General features: G+C 38.8%; 1 protein-coding gene across 2 annotated transcripts; it reads right to left on the bottom strand.

Moving 5' to 3' along the window:
• Positions 1-380: 380 nt before the first annotated feature.
• On the bottom strand, positions 381-26,424 carry LOC110940573 (class V chitinase CHIT5b-like). Of its 2 annotated transcripts, XM_035990480.1 has the most exons (3): positions 25,797-26,424; positions 579-1,070; positions 381-468 (listed from the first exon to the last, which is right to left on the bottom strand). In XM_035990480.1, the coding sequence occupies exons 1-3, from the start codon at positions 26,395-26,397 to the stop codon at positions 446-448; spliced, it is 1,116 nt and encodes a 371-aa protein (XP_035846373.1). In that variant the 5' UTR covers positions 26,398-26,424; the 3' UTR covers positions 381-445. The 2 variants fall into 2 exon arrangements, with proteins under 2 accessions (XP_035846373.1, XP_022037816.1); XM_022182124.2 differs by lacking the exons at positions 381-468; positions 579-1,070 and adding an exon at positions 25,030-25,197 and having other exon boundaries at positions 25,305-26,424.
• Positions 26,425-27,963: the final 1,539 nt, after the last annotated feature.

Here is a 27,963-nt window from a genome sequence, read left to right as displayed (position 1 = left end):
ACAATTTCCCCCAATCAACAATACACTCACAAAAAAAAAACATCACGCGTTGTCAAAATAACGAAATTGGATTTTCGTTATATATTAAAGCGTTATACATTAAGGTCGGGATGAGGATTTTAAACTTCCACGCGTTATACAATTGTTCCGTTATTCTATCACGGTACCACCCCGTTGACCCTAAGCAAAAAGCTATTAGTTGAGATAGTTAATGTAAATTTGACTTGACGTAATTGTTTGTTTTGTGTTGGTTAAGGGTCATTAAAAAAAAATAAAAACTTATGTATCAAACACGCAATCAATATGTAAATTTCATACCTTATATTTATTATTTCAGAACTTTACAAGCAAACTGGAATATTTATTAGAAGACATGAATACACACAGTAAACATAATCTTTTTATTTAATTTCACTCCTCTAGTTCACTTGGTCTCCATTGATTTTCAAGCAGTCCATGTCTGCGAAGCTGCATAAGATATCAAAGAAGACCATTGCGGTTAACATTTCATCTTTTAAAGAAATGACGACAAATAAATCATCTTCTAGTTTACAAAAATGATAACACCGAATGTGTACCTAGTCGCGAGATTTTCCAATCTTGATCACCGACGGCTGTCCAAAAGAAATATCCTCCTATATTAAGTGATTTTGCATATTGTACCTTTCTCTGTACTGAATTAACATCGTCATATCCAATCCAAGTCGTTCCTGAGTAAGAATAATAAGATACGGTTTGTGTGTCATAAACCACCCTGGCGTTATTTTGGGCATTGAACTGTTGCACTTCTGAGTAAAGCATTGCTCCCTCATTACCCGGTCCTATACCCGCAGCTGGAGCCCCAATACCATTTACAGATGGATTCTTTAGTTTCCATGTCCAACCATATAATGGCATGCCCATCACCAACTTTTGCCTTTGGATCCCAGCGCTGATCCATGATTGTAGCCCGTTACTGGTGCTAAGACTGCCATTTGGATCATATAACGCGGCTGGGGCCCCAGTTGCATCCGGAGTCCATGGCCCGTGATAATCATAACACATTGCATTTATCCAATCCAAATTCTTATTTATGGATGCCACTGGATACGTATGAGCAACATCCCACGGAATTACCGGCTTATAATATGTGGCGGCTGAAAGAAGAAGCCGTGGCTTACCGGTTGACGTGGCTTCATTGTTGACTGCCACACGCCACTCGTCAAGCAAGAGGCCTAAGTTGTTCATAGCGGTTTGGGTTTCAGGATATTCCCAATCCAAGTCAGCTCCATCAAAGCCATATTTGCGTGCCACTTGTATAGTGGAACGGATGAAACTTGTCCTCGAGTTGGCGCTTGAGGCCATCCTTGTAAAGAGTTCTGTGCCAGCCGAACCACCTCCAATTGAAAGCATCGTCTTGACAGGTGGATTCTTTCCGTGAAGGGCGGTGTTGAAGTTAGTAAGCACAGACGCTGTTGTCGCATCGATGTTGTATTGGAATGTGACATTGTTAGGGGAGAGAAAAGCATAATAAACATGAGTGAAATACGCGGTCTGAATATTGGATGGTGGCAAAAAATCTTGGGCCCATGAAGGCCAATAACCCCCTTTGTTTTGGGCGCTAACAGGACTACAAATGGTAAGACTGAGTATCACAAGGAGAAGGGTAGGAGCTTTGAGGAATTCCATGGTGTGTTGTAATACTCGAGGACCCATGATGTCTTCTTATACTCGAGCTTTTATGAATTCAACTACAAACAGTATTCAATACAGATCATTGATTTTGACCTTAGTAAGTATAGACGTATAGATGACTAACTCATATTCATCTAGTAACCTTATCTAAACATAGAGTTGTAGATGACTCTTCATTCATCTAGTAACATATGTTTGAACGTGCAAGTAACTTTAATTCTTATAAAATAGACAAACGATGTTTTTTTTTTGTAAAGTTTATTTTCTCTTTATAAAATTCAAACAGTTACTAAAATTTATTAAGATGCCTATCAATAGTTCAGTGTTCGATTCTCACAGGAAGGTTTTTCACAGATTTATTGAGTTTCTTTCTGAATTGGTGTATATGAATTATTGTCTAGTGGAGATAGATATAATCGGATGATTCCGCTGATGGCACAATAATATTTTAGTGGTCCGTCATTAAATGAAATTTGATGATAAACAAAAACCAAAACCATAAAGATTGTGTAAACAATGACATTGCATCTGAAGTTACAATTTAAGCCCCTAAATTTTGAGAGTTGTGCAAATTTGGGTTAAATTAATTTCACTATTTTGAAATTAAGTATTTATTTATTTCTCAGTTTAACATGATAAAAAAAGGGTTAACATATTTACACACCCAAGTAACTATTCACACACCCCCATATATGCCTCGTATAGGTCTATACGTCGCGTATAACCTTTTTCAGTTTCCAAGAGAATCTCTGATTATGTAATATTTTGTCTTATATAACCTGTATATGCCTCGTATAGGCCTATACAGGGTGTATAGACAAAAAAAAGACCATTTTACCCCTGAGTTAGGGCTAGACTGGGGCAAAACAGTGCTATAATGGTCTTTTGATACACACTAGACGCCCAGTCTAGGCCTATACTGGGAGTATAGACAAAAACGACCATTTTACCCCTGAGTTAGGGCTAGACTGGGGGCAAGACAGGGCCATAATGGTCTTTTGGACCACACTAGACGCCCAGTCTAGCCCTGTATGCGGCGTATATTTTTTTTTGTTTTCTCTTTTTAATATCAATAACACTAATATTAATTATACAATGCCTATACGAGACTTATACTACACTATACGATACAATACGATTAATATTGTATAAAATGTTTGTAAAAAAGGCTAATATTGTATAAAATGTTTGTAAAAACACAAATATTTTTATAAAAGTTTGCTAAAACGACTAATATTGTATAAGAAGTTTGTAAAAAAAAAACACTTATATACTATTGGCCTATACGTGGCATATATGGGGCATGGGTCATATATGAGACCTATACGAGGGGTCCTATACGCCACGTATAGGACTATACGCGGCCCATAAGAGCAGCTAAACCAGAACTGACATAAGTTTGGCACTGAGTTTGATGTAACCATATACGCCCCGTATAGATGTATACGAGGCATACACGAGGCAGAAGATGTGCAAATAGGCAGATAGGGTGTGTGGATAGTTTTAGAAAAAAAAAATAGCAAAGGACACTGCCTAAGAGTGAACCAAATATGCTTTCAACGTTTTCTTATTGCTATCGTTTTTTTTTTTACTTTTCCATTTTACATTTGTTATGTAATTTACTTTTTACATTATTGATGTTGAATGGAGCATCAACACAATGGCAATACTTAAGTTATATCATTCGATTTTGGTATGTTTGCTATAATATGTGTTGGTATTGTAATGAATGGATACCAATCAAATTACCTTCTCATCACGCAAGGAAATGTGGAAAAATTGTGCCCTGGCACTGTTGGATCTGAGTTTCTTTTTTATTGTATTTTGTGTTTGAAGTTAAGATGAAAATGGATGAGTTGTGCAGCGGAATTAAGATGAAAACAAACTTTGCATACAATCAAATGAGAGTAATACTTTGATCAATCATCTTTTACACAATGAACCGAATGATTGAATTTAATTTCAACAACGATTACAAAGATAGATGTATGAATGCAAACTCCCCCTCAGCCCGAGCTTAGTAGTTTGTTCGTGCAAAGAAGACGAATGATGTAAAGAGCTAATAGAACAGTACAAAGTACTGAACTATTTATAGGCACTTGCAAACTACTGAGCATCTTTGCTGACGTCACCATGAAAGTGACATCTAACCTCCTAACAAACTCTAACCTCTGATCTATACAGACACTGCTTGTGTTAACTACTGCTAATACATTCTATTACAAAACAGACTTTAGAACAGCTGCTGCAACCTTCTACTGCTGTGAACCCAGCAGCACTTGTCCGGATCAGCAGTGCTTGACTCAAGGCAGTAGATTGAATCAGCAGGACTTTAGTCTTCCATCAGATCTTTAGTTGAGCAGCAGTTATGAGTCAGTAGTTTGGTAAGATCAGCAGATAGGAGGTCATCAGTAGTTGTAATCACTTTCAAGGGGAGAGATTTGTGTATCAGCATCTGTTTATTCATAATCCACTGTTCTGATCCAGTTGGCTTTAATTATCTGTTCCTCTGATAGGGTTCAATCCCATCAATCTCCCCCTGGAACAGATAATGCCAAAACCCTTCATTATTTGTGGATACTTTATTGCCTCATTAACAGCTCCCTTATCTGACCTTTAAATTGTAATTCAAAGTTAAGGGCATCTGTATCTTCATCATCCCTGCTAAGTGGAAGATCAAGGAGATCCTGCAAATCTTCAAGACTCAGGCCAAGAGCTTGTTCCCTTGATATTTTCTCCACTACTCCACCAGACCTGAGCAAAGTCAATACGCAGGTCTGTTTGTCAGTTGCCCACTTTTGTATTTTTGAGCCTGATGGGTTTCTTGGGAGATGTTTATTTGCTGAAGTATTTGGTGAGGCTGGCCGGTTCATCACTGGCTGAGCAGTGGTAGCAGAGTTTTCCTGTTCAAGTTCTTCTTTTAACGTTCTTAACAAGCCTTCTTTTAAGACAACATTTCCAGCAAGAATTTCTTGAACAGTTTCAGCTCCAAACTGGCTTTGTGTCCTTCTTTTGTAGATGGCAGTACCAGCTGGAGCAGTGGCTCTCCTGGTTTGCAGCTTTGATGGTCCTTTTGAAACCGCTGCTTCAGGATAGTCATGTTTTTGAGGGATTTTTGGATCTTTCTTCCTCAATTCCTCCAACCTTTTGTAGGTTGTCCTGACCACATCTTCTTTCCATCTAGCAACTTGTCTTTTGGTGCCAAATTCAGCAACAACCAATTCTTCTTTCATTCTTTTTAGTTCCAACTGCTTTTCAGGTACATTCTTTTTGAACTTTGCCCAATCAGGAGGAGTGTGAGTGACTTTCCTTTTTATCATAACTTGAATTCTGGCTGATTCAGCTTCAAGCTCTGGAATAGTCCACTCTTTGTATATGTGTCTCTCTCCTTTGTATTTCTTGTAAAACATAATGCTTTCAATGTAGTCTTTCTTCAGAGTTTCAGCTGCTCTTTCAGAAATTTGTTGACTGACATTTTTAGCAAAATGTTCTAGGGAACTGACTTGTGTGAGCAGATATTGGTAGTATCTTGATACTTCTTTGTCAGATTTCCCTTGTGTGTTTCTTCTCGAGATATCCTCTGCTTGCTTGGCCTTTATCTGTAAATATTCTTCAATGTTTTTGGGCCAGAGATATCCTTTGATTGAAGGCAAACTCCTTTTGGCAGGGTCATCCTCAGTATAGAAGGATTTTATCTCTTCTCTGACAGCTTCTAGTTCAAGAGGGAATTGAACACCTGCAGGAGGTAAAGGTTTGTGCATTGGAACTGAAGAAAGTGGAACTGGTTTTGGTATATTGACAAGAGCTAAAGGTTTTGGAGATGGTGAAGTGACATCATCTTTGGGAATTAGCCTTCTCCTCTTTATTTGAGGAGGGACTGATGATGTTTTGGATGGAAAGGTGGTTGTAGTGGCAGTGGTTTGTGATAGACTAACAGCTGTTGGAACAACTGGTGTTCCAACCACTGTTGTCTTTACAGCAGGAGTTATAACAACTGCTATCTTCTGCCTTTTGACAGGAGGTGATTGTGATTTTGGTGGTGATGGAGGTAAAACATTGGATGTAGTGTGTGTTGAAGTGGTGTGTGTTGATGTAGGAGCAGATGTTGAAACTACTGAGGTACCAACAGCAGCTGATGCACCAGGAGTTACAACAGCTGTTTTAAGTGGTGGTTTTTTAGCAGACTTTGAACGTCTGACCGGAATGGATTTGGGTAGCCTTACTTTTCTAGTAGGCTTCTTCTTTTCATCAAAGAGATTTTCATCATCTCTTGACCCTGAAGTACCCTGATCCGGATAATCCACCTTGGCTTTCTTTTTGGCCTCTCTATCCCTTTTTACACATGTAAGTGCTTCTGCAAGTGCATTTGTAGTCACATCAAGTTTCTTACTCCCATCTGGCAAAGGAATCTGTTTGGTCATATTGGAATTTTCTGGTGCGAGGTAAAGACCATCTGTTATTCCCTTCCTTCTCCATTCCTGAATTTTCTCCCCCTTTTTGGCATTATCTTCGGGGAGTTGATCAATGAAAAATACTGGTGGAGGAGCAGTGCCAGTGGAGTGCAGGATCTGAGTTTTGAGAGCCTTTAGATCAGCCTGAGTGTCTCTGTACCTAGACTCCATAGCATTTCTTAATTGTTGAACATGTTTTTCATGTTGCTGATCTGCTATCTATGCTTGACGATGGAGAAAAGGTTGAAATAGATTCCAGAGCTCATTTGTAGCAGGTGCCTGTTGTAGAGCAGGTGCTTGAGGTGGAACATCAGTGGATTGTACCTTTTGTACTTGTAACAACTGTTGTAGCATTTCTTTGAGTTCTGCAACAGAGTTATCAAGTTTTTCAACACGAGCCGTCAATTTCTGGTACTTTAAACCATCACCCAATTTAATGGGATCATCTGATTTCCCACTATCAGTGGTTTTATCAGTGGTAGAAGTAGGGAGTGTACTCCAAACATTAACCACTGATGCCCCTTTTTCTTGGTACTGGGGTCTTCTTCCTTCAACACTTGACAACCTTTTGATGTTGCCAGTAGGATAAATAAATCCACTGGTGGTTGGCAGAGGTGCTATAAAAGGAATTGCCTCCAAGGAAGTCTTATGGATGTAACCACTGTCCAACTGTAAACCTGTAGGTTCAACAGTTGTAGTGGCTGCTTCACTTGGATTACCACAAAGATTTACTTGTAACTCAATGGGTGTAACCTCCTCAGGTTTTGTTGGTGGGTTAGCAAAGAATGATACAACAGGCTCAGTCATTTGTGGAGGTAAATTCTCATTGACAGGTGATTGAGAAGGACTGAGTAATGCCTGGTTCAAGTCAATTGCATCCAACAGTAGTTGTGTTTTTGGTGGAATTGAGGATGTGATGGAAGGTGTAGGAAGCGGATTTGCTCCGGGCATTGAGCTGTGGATGATGGAAACAAGTGTATCCAGAGCATCATGATGTGGTGGCCTTTTGTGTACAACCTGTTCTTTTTGTGAAGAAGCAGGAGGAGTTATGGTTATGGGTTGAGATATTTGTACCATCTGCTGTGAGGAAGTAGCAGCAGTGGTTTCTTGTGACTCTTGTGTTGTCACAGGCATTAACTCTGGTATCTCATCCTCCAGAGTTGCCATTTTGATTGGTTTGGGGGGGTTTTTGATTTTTCTTTTTGTAAGGCTTTTTGAGTTTTGTAGGTGTGGGTTTCAAAACAGTTGGTCTGCTACTTTGATCACCTAGAGCAGTAGGCTCAGCAGCAGATACCTGAGGAGCAGTGGTTGCTTTTAAATTCTGCTCAGGTACCCCTGCTTGTGTTTTGCAAGGTGCTAACATTCGTGAAAAAGTTTCAGACGTTAGGCAGTTTATTGCAGTTATTTCACCTTGGTTTATTAAAGCTAAATCATCCTTACTGAATTTCTTTTGAAAGTAATAACTTAAAAACCTTGGAAATAGTAAGAATGATTTGCTTTCAACATTATTTACCAAATCTTTAAAGATTTCCCGTGAATAATTATAATTTTCTTCTTGAAGAATTGCATATCCAAGATTTTGAATCTTTATAGGGATCTCATTAAAAGAAGTGGTTTTGTTTGATACACATAGGAGGAGGGTATGAAATAGAAATCTTCGTGCAGGAGGAAAATAACCTTTTTCTAAGGTTAGTTTCTTCATCATTGTTGCTTCATACCCTCGTTCAATGAAGTCAATATGCAACTCATTTTTAGTGAAGGAAGTTTTACCTGCCTGGTCATCGAGTTGAAAGACTTCGGAGATGGATTGTGGTGTAATGTGGACAGCTTTACCCTTTATGGAAGATTGGATTGCAGTCGCAATGTCTCCTTGTTTTTCAAGGGTTGAATTCTTCCAAAATTCCCTTTGGGTCGCCAAGTAGATGGGTGCGTCGGCGGTGAGCAAAGTTTTGTACTTTGATTTTGCCATGATGGTGATAATGGAATCGAAAACATCTGTGGTTCCTGGTTTTGTGAGAAGACCCAGGAGATTGTGAGATTTTTTGAATGGAATTTCAGTGGTAGTTGCCTTTTGAGAGGCTGTTTTAGATGATTTTGATGAGGGTTTTGCAGAAAGCTTCGATTTTGTCATTTTTGAAACGAAACGATCGAAGAAATTTGTGAGAAATGAGAAGAAAAACTGCTTTGAGAAGAGAATTTTTAAGAATTCAATTCGACAGTAAAACCCTGTTTTGATGGTGAATGGGGATGTTATAGGTAAGAGAATGAATGCTGACGTGGCAGCCGTTACAAAAGGTCTGATTGCTATGTACTGCCGACGTGACAACCACTGGTGAAAATGAAGGACAGTACTTTTGGTGAAAGCAACTGATGAAAGCAGTGGAAAGGAGGCAGTGGATGATTTTCACTATCAGTGGATAGCATATCAGTGGATAAGACACTGCTTTTGAACAACAGTGGTTATCAAGGAATGAGAGAACAGAGGTTGCCTTTCAGCAGTGGGCAGATTTTTGAAGTAGAGCAGACTTTTGAACAAACAGTGGTTATGGCAGACTTTTAAGGATTTTAATGAAATTTTCATTTTTAAGCTATTTTTAAGGATGGATTTTTGATTTTCTGAAAACATTTTGTTGCTTTTATTCATAGAAAAACAAGATGTTGCTTGTTATTCCATGTTTAGCATCCCAATCCTAGAGACCAAGCTTTCAAAAGTGGCTGTATCAAGTGCTTTTGTGAGCACATCTGCCAGCTGGTCTTTAGTTGGGACATGATGCAGAGAAATCAAACCTTTTTCATAGCAATCCCTCACAAAGTGATGTCTGATGTCGATGTGCTTTGTGGTAGAATGGGAAACTGGATTTTTGATGATATTTTCTGCTGCCTGGCTGTCCAACATGAGTGGTGTCTTTAAGGCAGTGATACCAAAATCCAGTAACTGATTTTGAAGCCACAGGAGTTGGGCTGTACAGCTTGCAGCAGCAATGTATTCAGCCTCAGCAGTGGATGTTGAAACTGTTGCTTGCTTTTTGCTTTGCCAAGAGACTAAGCAATCACCTAGAAATTGGCACCCTCCTGAAGTGGACTTCCTTGTGGTGTGACATCCAGCAAAGTCACTGTCTGAAAAACCTGAAAGCTTGATATTCCCATTAGCTAGATACCAGATACCAAGTGTGGGAGCACCTTTTATGTATCTGAGAATCTTTTTTACAGCAATGAGATTTGATTTTCTGGGAGCTGATTGACTTCTTGCACAGACACATGTTGCAAACATGATGTCTGGTCTAGATGCAGTTAGGTACAATAAAGACCCAATCATGCTTCTATAGAGTGTTTGGTCAATCAGCTCATCCTTTTCATCAGACATGACCAGCTTATTTGTGGCCATGGGTGTGGTGCATGGTTTACAATCATTCATATCAAATTTGGTTAAAAGTTCTTTAGCATATTTGCTTTGATGAATGAAAGTTCCATTTTGCAATTGCTGTACTTGGAGACCAAGAAAGCATTGCAGCTCACCCATTGCACTCATTTCAAACTCAGCTGTCATGAGTTCTCTAAACTCTTCACACATTTTGGTAGATGTGCTTCCAAAAATAATATCATCCACATAAATTTGGATAATCATTAAATCTTTCCCTCTCCATTTAAGAAATAGTGTTTTATCAATGGTACCTCTTTTGAAACCATTTGAGAGTAGAAAGTTGGAAAGAGTTTCATACCAGGCTCTAGGTGCTTGTTTCAGGCCATACAAGGCTTTGTTTAGCCTGTAGACATGATCAGGATAAAATGGATCCTCAAAGCCTGGAGGTTGACATACATATACCTCTTCTTGCAATGTACCATAGAGGAAAGCACTTTTGATATACATCTGAAACACCTTCATGTTGTGGTTGACAACAAAGGCCAGGAACAGTCTTATAGCTTCCAATCTTGCAACAGGGGCGAATGTTTCATCATAATCAATCCCTTCTTCCTGTCTGTAACCTTGAACCACAAGCCTGGCTTTGTTCTTGACAACAATGCCCCTTTCATCTGTTTTGTTCTTGAAGACCCACTTTGTGCCAATGGGACTAACCTCTTTTGGCAGTGGTACAAGCTCCCATACTTGTTGTCTCTTAAATTGTTGGAGCTCCTCTTGCATGGCTTCTACCCAACTGTTGTCTTTTAGTGCCTCTTGGTACTTGACTGGCCGATGGAGTGATAGAAAACCAGCAAAAAGACAAATGTTTTGGGTTTGGCTTCTTGTGAGCACCCCTTCATTGATGTTGCCAATGATTTGATCAGGTGGATGAGATCTCAAGAAGATTAAATCTCCTTGGTATGGTATGGTGGCATTTGTTGGTGAAGGCTGCAAATGTGTATCATCTGAGCTAACCACTGCTGGTGACTTTGATGACCCAGAGTGGCTTCAAAAGGTGGTGGAATAGGTGGTAATGGAGTGGACCACTGCTGACTTTTATCCACTGTTTGAGGACTTTTGTCAGCAGTGTTTGAGGATGTGGAAGCAGTGGGAAATGGGTTACTTTGGTCAACAACTGTTGATGTAGCAGTGGTTGAGCTTTCACATATGTTTTGAACAACTGATGCTTTCCCTTTTGTGGCAGACCTTTGAGGGATGATGACTTCATACCCATAGTCTGGTGTTGTATCCTCTGATGGACCTGCACTGTTAGTCTTGACAGCAGTATTTTCAAAAGTGAATTTTTCAAGATCAAAAAGTTCAGCAGGATTTGCTGGGATTTTCATTGATGAAAGTTCATTGAACTTTACATCCAAAGTCTCCTCCACTACCTTGGTCCGTGCATTGAACACTTTGTAGGCCTTGGCAGTGGTTGAGTACCCCAGAAAATAACCACAATCTATTTTGGCTGCAAATTTTGAAATGGAATCTTTTAAGTTCAAAATAAAGCATGGGCAGCCAAACACCTTGAAGTATGAGATCAGTGGTTTGATTTTATACAGAATTTCATAGGCAGTCTTTTTGTGCCTGGGGTTTATTAAAACTCTGTTCTGGACATAACAAGCAGTGTTTACTGCCTCTGCCCAGAAAGTTAATGGCAAACCTGAATCTGCAAGCATGGTTCTGGCAGCCTCAATCAGAGTTCTGTTCTTTCTTTCAACAACCCCATTTTGCTCTGGTGTTCTAGGGATGTTGTACTGCCTTACAATCCCTTTCTTCACACAGAAGGCATCCAACTCCCTATTTTTAAATTCTGTGCCATTGTCACTCCTAAAGCTTTTCACTGGAAGGTCAAATTGCTTTTCAACCTGTGTCACAAAGTCTTGCAAAATGCCTGTAGTTTCATCTTTAGAGTGCAAAAAGAAAGTCCATGTAAACCTAGAAAAGTCATCAACTATTACCAAACAATATCTTTTCTTTTTAAGGCTCATGACTTGAACTGGGCCAAACAAATCCATGTGTAGCATTTGCAAACACTGGGTTGTTTTGGACTCTTCAATGGACTTGTGGGAACTTTTATGCTGTTTTCCTTTTAAACAGGAAATGCAATGTTCAGGACATGAAAACAATTTTTGTGGCAAGCCTCTCACCAAACCATTTTTTGAAATTTCTGTTATTGTCTTAAGATTTGTGTGCCCCAGTCTTTTGTGCCAAAGTTCTGTCTCTTTGTTAGAAGCAGCTGAGAACAGACAGGCATCAGCTCTGGGACACTCTTTTGACATGTCAACAACATAAACATTGCCACTTCTTTGAGCAACAAGTTTAGTTTGACCATTTTTGATTATTGCTTCAATCTTTTTGACCATTTCTGGTCCAACAATCCTACAACAATCTTTTGTGAAGAATGACCCAAACCCTTTGTCACTCATTTGGGATACACTCGGAAGGTTGAATTTTGGATTGTCTATTAGATTGACATTTTCAAATTTTACATTACCAGATTGCACTGTTCCAGACCCCAAAACCTTTCCTTTACTATTATTTCCAAAGGATATATCACCCCCACCATGGATTTTAAAGTCTCTGAGGAGGGCTTTACATCCTGTCATGTGCCTGGAGCCTCCACTATCTACATACCAAAGACTATCAAAGCATGCAGAAGCTCCCTGCACATGAAGTAAAAGGATTAGTTCATTAAGGACTCCAAAGCCAACAGGGCTTTGGATGAAGTCTCAACAGTGTCTGGTATGGATGCAGTGTGATGGATAGTGGTTAAGTCAGGGGTTTGGACAGTTTTAGTACTGTTCATTGCTAACCACTGTTGAGGGTCTTGCCCAATCACCTGCTGGTAACCGAAAGGATGCCTATTCACTCTGGGTTTAGAGGGCTTTTTGTTGACCTCATAAACGTGTGGAATCTTTTGGTAAGACTGTTTTTCCTTGCCTTTTCTGAACTGATTGGCAGGAGGTGCATCAGTAACCTGAACATCTCTTTTAACAGATGTTTGGTTCAGCTGTTTTGTGACAGCTGTTTGAACTGGCACAAACAGTGGTTGTTTCTTTGTGAACTTGACAGATGGTGATGATGCTGATGAACTCAAGGATGTTTTAGCCATGTATTCATTCTTCTTTTCATTGAAGTTTTTGAGATACACACATGCCTGAGTTTTATGGTTTGTTTTACCACAAACACTGCAACTTTCAGCTGAAGTAGTGATACTTGTTTTGGTTAAATCATAAGCTTTAAATGGAAACAATCTTTTGTTAGATGATTCCTCTTCTCACAGAATTCACAAAACAAGTTATCAATTTTTTTCTTTCTTCTTCCTCTTTTCAGACTCCTTTGCAGCAGAGGTTTTAACCACTGCTGGGATGTCCTTGAGAGGAATGACTTTAGCTTTTGGAGCTTTAACACCATCAGTTGATGTAAAGTCCATTGGCTTGAAATTTTCAAGAATATCACACTCATCAGACCATCTTGGTTTAAATTGATGATTTTCAATCTCCTCAAAAGCAGAGGGGCCCATTGGTCTGTCAAGTGTGATTTTGTTACCAAGTTTGTCAGTGATTTTCACTTCTTGGCCATTCTTGTTTGTGGGGATGTACTCAGTAGTTACATCAGTGGTTGAAACAGATTTTCCAAAAGCAGTGTTTTCATCATCATGTTTTCTATAACCAACCCCAAATTTCACATTGCTTTTTATCTGTTTCTCAAGCATAACCTCATACCCTTTCCATGATTCCACCCATTTCTCACATGTGATCTGGATGGACTCTAACTCCTTTTTGCAAACTTGGTATTTTTCTACCATAGTTTGGAGTTGGGTTTTGGTTATGCTTTGCTCTTCTTTCATGCTGCTAATCTCTTTCTCCTTTTAAGCCAATTTGTTTTTAAGTTCTTTTAAAGATCTTTCAAATTTGACTTCATCAGTTAAGATTTTGTTCCTAAGGTTTTCATCCACCTCTTTGATGTTAGCAAAAGCAATAATGCAATTGTCAGAACATAGTTTTTCTAGAACTTGAGGTGATACCTTGGCAGCAGCCATCATTGCACAATCACACTGAGTATTCTCTTCATCACCAGCTCTCTCTTCTTCTTCACCTGCCTTTTCTTCTTTCTTATCTTCTTCGGACCATAGATCTGTCAGTGGTTCAATCAGGGTACCTGAACTTTCTTCCAACAGTACTTCATCAGCCACAGCAGTAACCACTGCTTCAATCACCTCATCCACTGTTTCAGAGACCAGCTGTTTCTCTTCAGATTCAACACCCTCCTGTATTGACTCTAATGCCATCAAACAAAATTCATCATGAGAAGAAACATTAGAAGCATAGAGTGCAAAGTTTTCATCACTGAGGTCCTCAGGCATACTGCTCCAGTCAACAAACTCTTGAGTAAAGAAACTTTGTTGATCTGGTTGTGTTGCTACTGGAGCAGTGGTTTGTGGTGCAGGTTGCACTTGTGCCTGGGGAGCAGGGGTTTGAACATATTGAATCTGTGGAGCAGCTGTTTGGACATAATGCACTGGCACAGGAGCAACAGCATAGTGAGCAGTGTTCACATGTGTTCCTGGGGCATATTGGGCATAGTGCACAGTGTTTTGATTTTGAGGTCTAGGATTTGAACTAGGGTGAGTAATTATGGGACCTATTGTTTGAGTCCTACACTCTCTAGCAAAATGTCCTAGCCTGTTACACTTATAGCACTTGATTTTCGATTTATCTAACCCAACCCTTAGATTCCCATGCAACCCTGGGAATTTTCGCCCTGTTCTTTTATAAAACTTGCTAGTTCTAACACTTAGCAAGGCCGGTTGATGCAAGATATCCATTTCCTCTAGATCAGTGGGGTCAAAGTGCTGTAAATCATTTAGTTCAAAGCTTAAATTGTCTGACATCTGGTTTTCATTTGAAGTGAATGCATAACCTGTAGAGTGAGAATCAGGGTTGTTAAAATTTGCACCAGCAGTTATGTCAATGAAGTGATCATAACCCTGATCCTTACCACTACCACCAGATTCTTCTTGACCCAGAAGAGCAGTGTTACCGAATGAATAATCATTAACGGTTTTCCCTGACTCTTGTAACTTCCTTTTCTGGTTCAACTCCCTTTCGTAGGTCAGGAGTCGACCATGGAGTTGGGTCAAGGTCAGATCCTTGAACTCAGGTGAGTTTCGGGTGACAGACGCTATTGTGTCCCATTTATCTGGCAGTGACCTGAGGAACCTGCTGTTTTGAGTTGAGTTTGTAAAAGTGGTTTTAACAAGCCTCAGTTCACTGATGAGACAACTGAACCGCTCAAATTGTTGCGTCAGTGATTCACCTTTAACATGACAAAATGTTTCATACTGTTGGTTCAGGATTTCCCTATTGTTTTCTATGACCTCTTCGGTACCTCCAAACTGTTCCTTAAATGCGTCCCACAACTCTTTGGCATTGTCACAATGTAACAATCCAGCATATATTTCGTTGGGCAGCGCTGATGCTATGATACTAAATGCTTTAGCATCTAGTTCAAACTTTTGATAATCCGTTTCAGTATAATTTTCAACAGGTTTTGGAACTTGTTTTTTAGCATCTTCAGCGCTTGGCACTGTAGGAACATGAGGACCAAAGATAACAGACTTCCAACAACCTGTGCTTTGTTGAGCGAGGATGTGACCCATCCTCCTCTGCCAGATGTTGTACTCATTTCTTTTTAGCATAGGTGGTTTAAAGAGAGAACCAATGTTTTTATCGTCCTGAGATTGTGACATCATTCTTGTTGTTTTACAGGTACTGAGGAATCAACTTTAGTGGTGATTAATCCTTACTCTGTTTTTCAACGACGAACAAACGATCAGTATCAACTGTTTTGAGCTGAACTTTTTACGTCAAAATGATTGTTAAATCAAATTTGACTGTCCAAGCTCTGATACCAATTGTTGGATCTGAGTTTCTTTTTTATTGTATTTTGTGTTGGAAGTTAAGATGAAAATGGATGAGTTGTGCAGCGGAATTAAGATGAAAACAAACTTTGCATACAATCAAATGAGAGTAATACTTTGATCAAACATCTTTTACACAATGAACCGAATGATTGAATTTAATTTCAACAACGATTACAAAGATAGATGTATGAATGCAAACTCCCCCTCAGCCCGAGCTCAGTAGTTTGTTCGTGCAAAGAAGACGAATGATGTAAAGAGCTAATAGAACAGTACAAAGTACTGAACTATTTATAGGCACTTGCAAACTACTGAGCATCTTTGCTGACGTCACCATGAAAGTGACATCTAACCTCCTAACAAACTCTAACCTCTGATCTATACAGACACTGCTTGTGTTAACTACTGCTAATACATTCTATTACAAAACAGACTTTAGAACAGCTGCTGCAACCTTCTACTGCTGTGAACCCAGCAGCACTTGTCCGGATCAGCAGTGCTTGACTTAAGGCAGTAGATTGAATCAGCAGGACTTTAGTCTTCCATCAGATCTTTAGTTGAGCAGCAGTTATGAGTCAGTAGTTTGGTAAGATCAGCAGATAGGAGGTCATCAGTAGTTGTAATCACTTTCAAGGGGAGAGATTTGTGTATCAGCATCTGTTTATTCATAATCCACTGTTCTGATCCAGTTTTGGCTTTAATTATCTGTTCCTCTGATAGGGTTCAATCCCAACAGGCACGTAGCACATGCTTACCATCGACCCTAGTTCTTATAAAAACTAGTATGATTTTCGCACGTTTCGCTACGAGCCTTTGTTCATTATCGGTCCGGTTCATTACAGTACCAGCACAATACTAGTACTCGACATAGCAATCGACATGTGCTTTATATCGATTGAAAACAAAAAAAAAGAATATTCATACAAGTACCATTGTTGTTCGATCGGTAGCGGACTAGCGGTTCGTTACGGCACTGGTATCATATAGACACTCGATATAGCTTATGATACCAAAAAAAAAAAAAAAACTTTCTTCTATGTCCGACGAATTTTATACCGCCATGTCGAGAAAACTATAGAAACGAATACGATACCGGTACTGATGTCGTTGAGTCGGTATATGTTCGGTTTCTAATGGTAAAAAAATTAACCTATGACCCGTTCGATTAAAACTTTTATCGAATCATGCTTAATAATAAGTACATCATGAGAGTAGATTTGGAATTTTATAAAATATCAATAAAAAAACTATACCAATATTATACGGTTCCGGTACTGATGATGTTTAGACAATATCGATAATATTAAAAAAGAAAAGAATAAAGTACATAGATGGTCCCTGTGGTTTACCAAAATTTTAGATTTAGTCCCTACTGTCGCAACCCCCGACCCCTGCCTCGTTAGGCGGACAGCTGCGGCCTACTCAGAGATGGTGGTATCGGTATTTATCAATTTAGTAGCGGAAATTAAATAAGGACCGTAGTTAGGAAATATTTTATCAGAGTAAAATACCACATTTTTATAATATTAAACACATGGAAAATTCCCAAGTTTCCATTACAAACATTTTATAGGGATAAACCCTATTTTATTAAATAAAAACATTTTCTTTATTTAGGTAACTTTTTATAGCTACTTTTCCAAGCCTTCAGTGCTGGCTAGCTGGCTTCTATTTGGCTTTCACATTTTGTTACCTGAAACGCATTTAAAAACATTTTGTCAGTGGGAAATACTGATGAGTAAATCCCAATTTAATCAAGACCGGTAAAAACTGTTTACAGCATTGAGGGCGATCTCGCAATTACATTTGTTTATTTTTCTACTTTAATTACCACCCACGGTACTGTCAACCCGACTTGTGGTCATGTTACTACTCCCGGTGTAGTAACAAATTTTGTATACAAAACCCCAACATACCGACGATAATTGTATAATACAAATACTCAATCACTGTTAATTATTATTTAAAACAATTGAGATTTTGTAAAAACAATTTGCAAAAAGGTTTACAAAAAGGAGATAACTCACATTGCAACTTTAGGTAATTTCTTGTGGATTCCTGGCTATAATCTATAAATTTTAAATAATGCACACGTGTTAGTATAATAACCCAAATTTACATTAGTTATACTCTCCCCAAGACAGAACTCCAACGACTACGTCGGGCAGAGCCTCAACAGCCGTTACGGAGCGCTAGATCAATCAGGCAGCGTATCTAATACGTAACCGGGGGTTAAAATACTTACAACGAGGCAAAACTTCGTTATTTAGGGGGGGGGGTATTATGCCCGATATTATATTTGCTGTGCAGAATATTGAGAGAGAATACGAAAATTTTGAACGAATTCAACTGAATCCGATCGAGGCTATTTGTAGTGCTGATACAGCACTTTGTCGCGCCCCGCATAGGCCGAAGGCAAAGCCTTTGCCGCCCGCGACGTAGGGGTCGTAGGCTTTAGCCTTGACCGGTCATTGGAGTAGACTCGACACGATGCTGCCACGTGGCAGCTCAGAGTGTCGCCCTGATCTAGAGCTGTCGCGCCCCGCGTAGCCTGAAAACAAGGTCTTCGCGGCCCGCGAGCGCCCTAATTTATTTGTTTTTATTTTATTTTTGCGAAATTAAAGGTATTTAGGGCCTTTCCCGTATACGGGGTGTATTTTAGGACGTATAGGGACATTCTAAATACATTAGGGGTGTCGGAAATATTTTAGGAGGGTTGTTATACGTACCTTTATTACACGGATGATCCATGTTGTTTGCACTTTGTAACGTATTTGGTTCTAACATTGCTGCACTAATATGTACGTGTTTTCTCTCTGAAGGAGTTATTGGAGATTGGAGGCGTAGATGGTGGTGATGGTGAAAGGTAGAGATGGTGGTGGGTGGTTTAGAGTGGGGAAGATGAAGCGGTTAGGGTGGGTTGTGGGTCCCACATAAAATTTAAATATTAAGAGCGAAATGCAAATTTTGTCCTTTATCTTTATACCAAATTGCAGGTGGTGTCCTTTATCTTTAAAATTGATGAGTTTTGTACTTAACGTTTTAAAATATATATATGATATGTCCTTTAGGCCTAACCTAGTTAGATTTTTTGGTTAAATCTGGTCATATGCCTTGCACGTGAGGGTGGAATAGTCATTTCCATTGTATTCTCTATTTTCCACCATAAATAATTTTAAAAAATATTACAATAAATACAATAAACAAACCCCGAGTTAACTTAAATTCTCCACCATTTCAACTCCTGAGATCTTGGTTCCATCAACTTGTGATATCTGTGTCTTTCAATCATTGTACAATTCCAAAAAAAACTTTGTATTTAATGAAACATTTTGTTTTATTTCCGGGATTGTATAATTACATGTGACAATTTCTCATTTTAGTCTTTGTACAATTTCAAACTCTCAAACCGTTTCTAAAAGTGGAATCGTAAACTTCTACGCAAACATAATCAGTTTAACGCAACGTACACTCCGGAACAATGACATAAGCTAAACATACCCTAAATACCCTTTACATAACTTAGAAATAAGTTTTGAGGGGTTCGGTATGGCAAAAACATGCTTATTCGTTCTCAGAGACTATTCGACAAACTACGAAAGTCTACCGATTCTCGTATTTTTGAATACGGAACATGTACGCACATCCAAAATTTTTTGTAATCATTAAAATCTTGAATTTTATTGATAAGAATGCAAAAATATCATTCGTTGCAAAATTTCGATCGTCTTCCTGTTCGTTTTAGCGTTCGTCGTAATTAAGCGAAAAACAAAACCGTACAACCAAACAAACCGACATCCACGACATTTCCAGGCATAATACGAGCCATTGATGCCTTAACGCCTTTATCTAACCTAAACACTGGGTTAAAAGGGGTTAAAAGCGTCAAAACACATCAAATTATGTGTAGGGACTAGTTCTGCCAAAATTTAAAACAATCATTAAGCCGTGGCTGGGCGCGACGACAGGGCACCTCCCCCGTCACGTAGCGCGACCCCCTTCCTTTGACAGAAAGATTTGAGTTGCATCAGCAGCTAGATGGCAACTCCACAATTCAAGTCTTGGAGCCCAAGTACACGAATTTGACACCAATTGATCAGCTTATGTGTTATAGCCTCCCTAGGATCATGACAACAAAAGGGACACTTGTGATGATCTTAAGGCTTAAAAACAAGTATAAATAGCAAGCCATTTTTTTCCAAATTCCTTGCTCTTTTCATTCTCTTATCCTAATCTGCTCTAATTGGAGTTTGCTTCCCATTGGAGGCCTCCTACTGAGTGTTCTTGCCATCCTAGAACACAAGTAAGTGTTCTTTCCTATTCTTGTTCATTATTTTAGCTTATTTTGAGTTAAAAGTCAAACAGTTGACTTTCTGTTTGACTTTCGGTTCTGACCATAATTGGTCAAGTCAAAGTTTATAATCCCTTGCGATTACACCTTCTGATTACCACGTTTACTTGTCAAAGTAACGAGTCAAAGTTTCGGTCAAAAATGCCCATTATGTGCATTTTATGACGGAACTATTTTCGGGTGTCAAAACACTATGTTTTGATACCAAATCAGTTTTGCAACTTAGTTAGACATGTTTTGACATGTCTAACTCATCACTTCTAGTTTAGTGTTTATTTAGGGTCATAAGTCGAGCGGTCTTGACCACCGCTTTGACTTTCCAATCGGACCCGTTTGGTCGATCTTAGGATCCGACCAAGCACATGTATGTGACCATAGTTGTATAGGGAATAACCTACTGAGGTTATACCTTATGGTCACATCGTTTGTTTATTGTTATGATAAGTCGTTACTATGTTCTTAAAAATGACTAAAATGCTCTTTTTGCGCATAAATCCATTTTAAGCATATGGAACCAACTTTTTGACATATAAACTGATGTTGCAACTTTATTAAACATGTTTTAGCATGTAAGATTTATCATAGGACTTGTTTGACCATCTGATCATACTTTTACGCAAATGACACGTTAAAGTAGCGTAAACTACCTTAACGAGTCATAACAGGTTAAAAGCACTTAGGATCACTTCCAACTCAGAAGGTTGAGTTTGTTAAAGCATATCATATGAGTTCCAACACTCATTTGGTTTATAAAACCTCATTCTCTCTGATTCCCCGATTTATGTCCCGTTACATTAACATAGTATCTGATACACTAGGACCCACTTGAGCTTTGTTTCCTCCATTGATCAAGGACTCTTTGCAATCCCAAGTGAGTACGTAGTTCCCCTATTTTATGCTTTCAGTTGTTTTGGGGTGAATCATATGTGCCAAACTACTTTTCAAGTTTTCAAAAACAAAGTCTATGGTTTATATAAAACACGACGATTTCAATAATGTGAACGAACTTGTTGGTGCGTTATCCATAACACGAATGACCTTCATTAGCTTTGGCCGAGCCGACCAGTAGTATGTTATGGTACCATAGGACTGACAATCCCGTTACTAGACTATTCACTGGATTTGGTGGGTAGTTTGGGGAACGACAGAATCTGTTATTTTAACAAACCCTTTGGTGGTTTGTTAGTTGATATAAAGAGACCCTTTGGTGGTCTAGACGAGTCACACAGGTTTGAATGTATTCAATAAAGAACATTGTCAGACTTTTAAGATGTTTTTACTTATGCTCCGGCTTAAAGATTAATTTTGGTAAGTCTAAATTTTATGGTGTCGTGGTGGATGCGGAAGAGGTGGAAATTTTGGCCTCAGTTATGAGGTGTAGATCGGGTACGGTGCCTTTCACGTATCTCGGTCTTATATGGTGGGCTCCAACATCGAATAGAGTTTGGAATTGGAGACTCTTTGTGGATATTTTTGAATCCCGGCTCTCCTTATGGAAATCTTATCTCTTTTCATATGTGGTCGGATAACTTTAATTAAATCAATGCTTGTGTGTCTTCTTAATTACTATTTTTCTCTATATAAAGCCCCGTCGTAAGTCATCGATGAGCTTGAAGCTATCATTGGAAGGTTTCTATGGGGAGGATATTATGGACTAAAAAAAGATGCATTGGATTGCTTGGGAGGAGTGTGTGGCCTCGCATACTAAGGCGGGTGGCTCGGGTTTAAGTAAGCTCAAAGATATCAATTAGGTGCTTTTGTCTAATTGGATGTGAAGGTTTAGAAATGAGCCATAAAATCTTTGTAAAAAGGCGATTGAGGCTCTCCATAGTTCTAAAAATTGTTGGTCGGCTTTACCAATTAACAAGAATCTTGTTGAAGTTTATAAAAAAAATTGTAAACTTGGAATTAAACACAGTTGTCTCAGAGGTGCATTTAAATCAAATGATGAAAGGGGAGGTGGGCGATGGTAGGCACATCAGATTCCGTTGGATCCCTGGCTATGCAACAAACCATTTAGAGATGAGTTCCTCAATCTGTTTCGGTTGGAAAAAAGATAAGAGATGTTGGGTTAGAGATCAATTTAATTTCAATGATTAGAATTATATGGATAAATGCATATCAATGATTAGAATTTTGTGGATAAATGCATGTCAATGATTAGAAATTTATGGACAAATGGTAGTGGCGAAGCAGTTAACTCTGTATTGGATATGTCCGAATGGAACACCCTCATCGGCTTGTTAGATCAAGTTAGAATTCGGGACAAAAAGGATGGGTAGGCGTGGTTGGGTGAAAATGATGGTACTTTCTCTGTGGGAGCTGTTAAAAGATGGCTTTCTAGTGACACAGATTTAAGCTGCAGGTTTGTTTTCAGATGTTGTAATTGGGTTCCCAAAAAATCTAACGTGTTCGTTTGGAGAGCGGAGTTAGAGCAAATCCCAACTATAGATGTGCTTAGTAGAAGAGGTATACATATTGATAACCAGATATATGTGTGCTTCGTAATTCAGAGGACGAATCGGTGGTGCCATGTCCTTCAATTTTCGCTTTGTCTATATGTGATATCTTGGAAACTCATTCTTATTGTGGGGATAATAAGACTCAGAAAGAGGTGATTCATTGGTTTCTTATAGTGTCATGTTGGTGTCAATGAAAGGTGAGGAACAAAAAAAGATTTTCAAACAAGAAGGCTAGGGTTGAAGACGTTATTCAAGACATTAAATCTCTTAGTTATTTGCGGTACAAGAATCGTACTAAGCAAAAAGCTATTAGTTGGGATAGTTTGGTGTAAATTTGAGTGGATGTAATTGTTTGTTTTATGTAGTTGGTGTAAATTTGACTTAACGTAATTGTTTGTTTTGTGTTGGTTAGGGTTAGTCGTTGTGAATAAAATATACATTAAATAAAACTTATATATCAAACATGCAATCAATATGTAAATTTTTGTTGGACATCCGGATCATTCTTGTCTTGTGCATAAGAATATGCAGATGCAGCGGAAGTTAATATGAAACTTGCAGACATGTTTTTATATATTCAGATCAATAAGATGCAGAATATACATGAGAGAACAAGAGAATGAAAGTGGACAATTTCTGAATAACGGAAACTGTCTTGATGTCGGTAATTAATGCCGGCTATCTAGTATATATACATAAATGTTTTGGCGGTTAACAAAGGCGGGAATAACTGCCGGAACAGTTTGAATTACCCGCTTATCGAACCCGCTTATCATTCGATCATAAGTTATCATACCGAAGTCTATACTTGTTCTAATTACTTATACATATCATAATTAATAATACTATAAACATAACTAAGTTTAAATATTTCTAACATAACCCCTCTAAACTTGGTTATGTTTATGAGCCTGATTCATTACGCTTCGGTTGGCTTCCTCCACGGCCCATCTTGCTTGGTTAAAATTGAACCTTTTCCGTCTTTTCATTTGATGCCAGTCATCGTCTTTAATTCCTGCAAAGAACGCAGCTTGAGTTGGCTCAACTTCCTGGTGATCCTCTCCTGCAGTACCTTTGCACCCTATATCTTCACTCCGTGTCTTCCTGTGGTTTCGTTGAGAGGAGTCAGCACCATCAACTGTTACTTCCTTAACATGCAGCTTCTCTTGGACCGCTTTGTATTTATAGTAGTATTCCAGAACGTCTAGATACATTGCATATACGATCCTTATGTAGTCACCGTCTTTATATTCGAGCCCCGGATCTTTTGCAATGATCGGCCACATGTTTTCTGTAGTAACATTTCGATATCCCCCATCCTTTTCAACCAACATATATAGACTCAATAGATCTATCTTTCGTTGATCCATTGAGTAGGGTGGAATTGGTCTATGATTGATCCCTAAATATTCATTTAGAAACCATTGAACCATCTCTTCGAATTTCTTTTGTAGATCAATTCTATACTTGAACACGTATTCACGATCATCAAGCATATTAATCAGCGCTTTACAATCACCAAACTCATGAAACTCTAATGATTTTAAAATCATTAGATTCCAATCAACTTCTGTTTTATCCGAAACATTTAATGTTTCGAAATACGAATTCAAGTAATCGTTTTTGAATTCGTCATCTATGCCACACATGTTTTGCAGCCTTTCTTTCTCTTTCATTCCCAGTTCCTCCTCTTTTGTTAGCCCGGTTATATCACTTATTGAGTTCACCACCGGAGATGAGATGAGAACATGGGGAAAATTTTGCATGTATCACCGAATCGGCGAACCGTAAAGCCTTGAAGTGTTAATTGTTCAAGACTTAGAACGTTTCGATCTATATCCGGTGAATAAAATACACTGGGAATTTGCAGTTTTTCATTCCCTGTTTTCACTTCCACATGTCCCACTCCACGAATAAAAAGGAAATTATTCATCCCTGATCGTGTCTCGACACCCATAATGTGTTTTACCCTTTTGAAAACATCAATATTTCCCACAAAATGATGATTGAAAGTTGGATTAACATACCAGATTTCATTCCATTGTCCACCGTCAGTTCCGGTGACAATCATCTCTTCTCGGCAATGCACATCATCATTCTGCGATCTGATTCCAGCGTTAATTGCTTGTTTAATCAGTTGCATCTCTTCATCGTTTTCTTTGGCCTTACACGTATAAATCTGATGTCCAGGCATGTGACAGTAGTAACATAATCTTTCACGCGAGACTCGACGTTTCTTCTCATTTTTTTCATCAGTGCAGTGTTGACAAGGCATACATGTTGCAGTGGGCTTAATTTCATCATTTAATCTTGGAGTGGCTCTGATACCACTATGTTGGACATCCGGATCATTCTTGTCTTGTGCATAAGAATATGCAGATGCAGCGGAAGTTAATATGAAACTTGCAGACATGTTTTTATATATTCAGATCAATAAGATGCAGAATATACAAGAGAGAACAAGAGAATGAAAGTGGACAATTTCTCAATAACGGAAACTGTCTTGATGCCGGTGATTAATGCCGGCTATCTAGTATATATACATAAATGTTTTGGCGGTTAACAAAGGCGGGAATAACTGCCGGAACAGTTTGAATTACCCGCTTATCGAACCCGCTTATCATTCGATCATAAGTTATCATACCGAAGTCTATACTTGTTCTAATTACTTATACATATCATAATTAATAATACTATAAATATAACTAAGTTTAAATATTTCTAACAATTTCATACCCTATATTTATTTTTTCATAACTTTGTGGCACTCAGCTAACACATCTGGTTGTGTATTATTTATTAAACTTTACAAGCAAACTGGAATATTTATTAAAAGACATGAATACACACAGTAAACATAATCTTTTTATTTAATTTCACTCCTCTAGTTCACTTGTCCTCCATTGATTTTCAAGCAGTCCATGTCTGCGAAGCTGCATAAGATATCAAAGAAGACCATTGCGGTTAACATTTCATCTTTTAAAGAAATGACGATAAGATCATCTACTAGTTTACAAAAATGATAAAACCCAATGTGTACCTAGTCGCGAGATTTTCCAATCTTGATCGCCGACGGCTGTCCAAAAGAAATATCCTCCTATGTTAAGTGATTTTGCATATTGTACCTTTCTCTGTACTGAATTAACATCGTCATATCCAATCCAAGTCGTTCCTGAGTAAGAATAATAAGATACGGTTTGTGTGTCATAAACCACCCTGGCGTTATTTTGGGCATTGAACTGTTGCACTTCTGAGTAAAGCATTGCTCCCTCATTACCCGGTCCTATACCCGCAGCTGGAGCCCCAATACCATTTACAGATGGATTCTTTAGTTTCCATGTCCAACCATATAATGGCATGCCCATCACCAACTTTTGCCTTTGGATCCCAGCGCTGATCCATGATTGTAGCCCGTTACTGGTGCTAAGACTGCCATTTGGATCATATAACGCGGCTGGGGCCCCAGTTGCATCCGGAGTCCATGGCCCGTGATAATCATAACACATTGCATTTATCCAATCCAAATTCTTATTTATGGATGCCACTGGATACTTTGCAACTCCATTGTCTCTAACTTCTGGCTCATGACGAGTGGCGGCTGAAAGAAGAAGTCGTGGCTTACCAGTTGATGTGGCTTCATTGTTGACCGCCACACGCCACTCGTCAAGCAAGAGTCCAAAGTTGTTCATATCGGTTTGGGTTTCAGGATATTCCCAATCCAAGTCAGCTCCATCAAAGCCATAGTTCCGCGCCACTTGTATAGTCGAACGGATAAAAGCGGCCCTCGAGCCAGGGCTCGAGGCCAACTTGGAAAAGAGTTGTTTTACGCCAGCCGAGCCACCACCGATGGAAAACAACGTCTTGACAGGTGGATTCTTTCCGTGAAGGGCGGTGTTGAAGCTATTGAGCGCAGACGCAGTTGTCCGGTCGACGTCGAATTGGAATGTGACATTGTTAGGGGAGAGAAAAGCATAATAAACATGAGTGAAATACGCGGTTTGAATATTGGATGGTGGCAAAAAATCTTGGGCCCATGAAGGCCAATAACCCCCTTTGTTTTGGGCGCTTATAGGACTACAAATGGCAAGACTGAATATCACAAGGAGAAGGGTAGGAGCTTTGAGGAATTCCATCGTGTGTTGTAATACTCGAGGAATCCCATGATCTCTTATACTCGAGCTTTTATGAATTCAACTACAAACAGTATTCAAAGCTTTTATGAATTCAACTACAAACAGTATTCAATACAAATCATTGACTTTGAACTTTCTAAGTATAGACTTATAGATGACTAACTCATATTCATCTAGTAACCTTATCTAAACATAGAGTTGTACATGACTCTTGATTCATCTAGTAACATATGTTTGAACGTGCAAGTAACTTTAATCTTTATAAAATAGACAAGCGATGCTTTTTGTAAAGTTTATTTTCTCTTTATAAAATTAAAACGGTTATTAAAATTTAGTTAAAAGCCATTTTAGTTCATGTAGTTTAGTCCAAAAGTTTTATTTTTCGCCAGTTTAGTCCAAAAGTTTCATTTTTCGCCTGTGGATCCAAAATGGTTTCATCGTTGCCATTTTAGTCCACTGGGTTAACTTCATTCATTTTTTCTGTTAACGAGAACGGCAATTCGGTGGTTTTATATGTAATTTTGTGAACTACAAGGGCAATTCGGCCATAGAAAATGACCGAATTTCCTTTCACGTTAACAAAATTAATGGATGAAGTTAACTTAGTGGACTAAAATGGCAGCGGTGATGTAATTCAGGGAACTCTCTCTGCTTGATTAGAGAGTTTTGATATCATTATATACTGGAATACAAGGCTAATTACAAGGAGAAATATATGCAAAGACATAACAGTTATAGTCTACACAATAATTACAAAATATTCACAATTGACTAAGAGGAGGAATTTTAGGCGTGATGAATGGTGATCATGATATTATCTTTTATCCCCCTGCAAGCGAAACGACGGTGGTTGAACCCGTAGTAAGTCTCGGAAATGCTCAAAAAGGGGTCGTGGCAAACTTTTTGTAAAAATGTCCGCGAGTTGAAGCTTGGTAGGAACAAACTTGGTGTGTAATTTACCGGACATAACTAGTTCTCGAACAAAGTGATAATCTAAGTCGATGTGCTTGGCACGTTTGTGAGAAATCGGATTCTGGCTCATGAATAATGCACTCTTGTTGTCGCATAAAAGAGTTGGCCGTGTCAGAGGAAGAGCATGAAGTTCCTGCAAAAGGTGAGTAATCCAAACGATTTCGGCTGCTGCATTTGCCATTGCCTGGTACTCAGATTCACAACTCGATCTTGCCACTGTTGGTAGTTTCTTAGCACTCCACGAGACTAAGTTACCGCCCAAAAAAATTGAGTAACCGTAAGTGGATCTCCTTGTTTCAATACAGCGAGCCCAATCCGCATCCGAGTAACCTAAGATAGAAGGAGTTGTAGGACGTGTAAAAACCAACCCGTGAGAGATTGTTCCTTTGACATAACGTAGTATCTGCTTAACCAACTGGAAGTGTTTTTCAGTGGGTGAATGTAGGTGTTGGCAAGCTTGATTGACCGCATAAGATAAATCGGGTCGAGTGATGGTTAAGTATTGAAGAGCGCCAACAAGGGAGCGATAGAGAGTGGGATCGGAATATGGGGTGCCATCTTTGGTGAATGTATCGGATGTGGAGAGAGGGGTGG

The sequence above is a fragment of the Helianthus annuus genome, chromosome 5, assembly GCF_002127325.2.
Source record: "Helianthus annuus cultivar XRQ/B chromosome 5, HanXRQr2.0-SUNRISE, whole genome shotgun sequence".
Lineage (NCBI taxonomy): Eukaryota > Viridiplantae > Streptophyta > Magnoliopsida > Asterales > Asteraceae > Helianthus > Helianthus annuus.
The sequence above is the reverse complement of the archived record's forward strand: the minus strand, read 5'-3'. Positions and strand labels throughout refer to the sequence as shown.

Excerpts from the sequence above, each read along its gene's own strand:
- LOC110940573 (XM_035990480.1), bottom strand. The coding sequence starts at position 26,397 with ATGGAATTCCTCAAAGCTCCTACCCTTCTCCTTGTGATATTCAGTCTT. Across the intron at positions 1,071-25,796 it reads GTATCCAGTGGCATCCATAA|ATAAGAATTTGGATTGGATA; the intron begins ATAAGAATTTGG and ends TGGCATCCATAA. Across the intron at positions 469-578 it reads TTGGAAAATCTCGCGACTAG|CTTCGCAGACATGGACTGCT; the intron begins GTACACATTCGG and ends TATCTTATGCAG.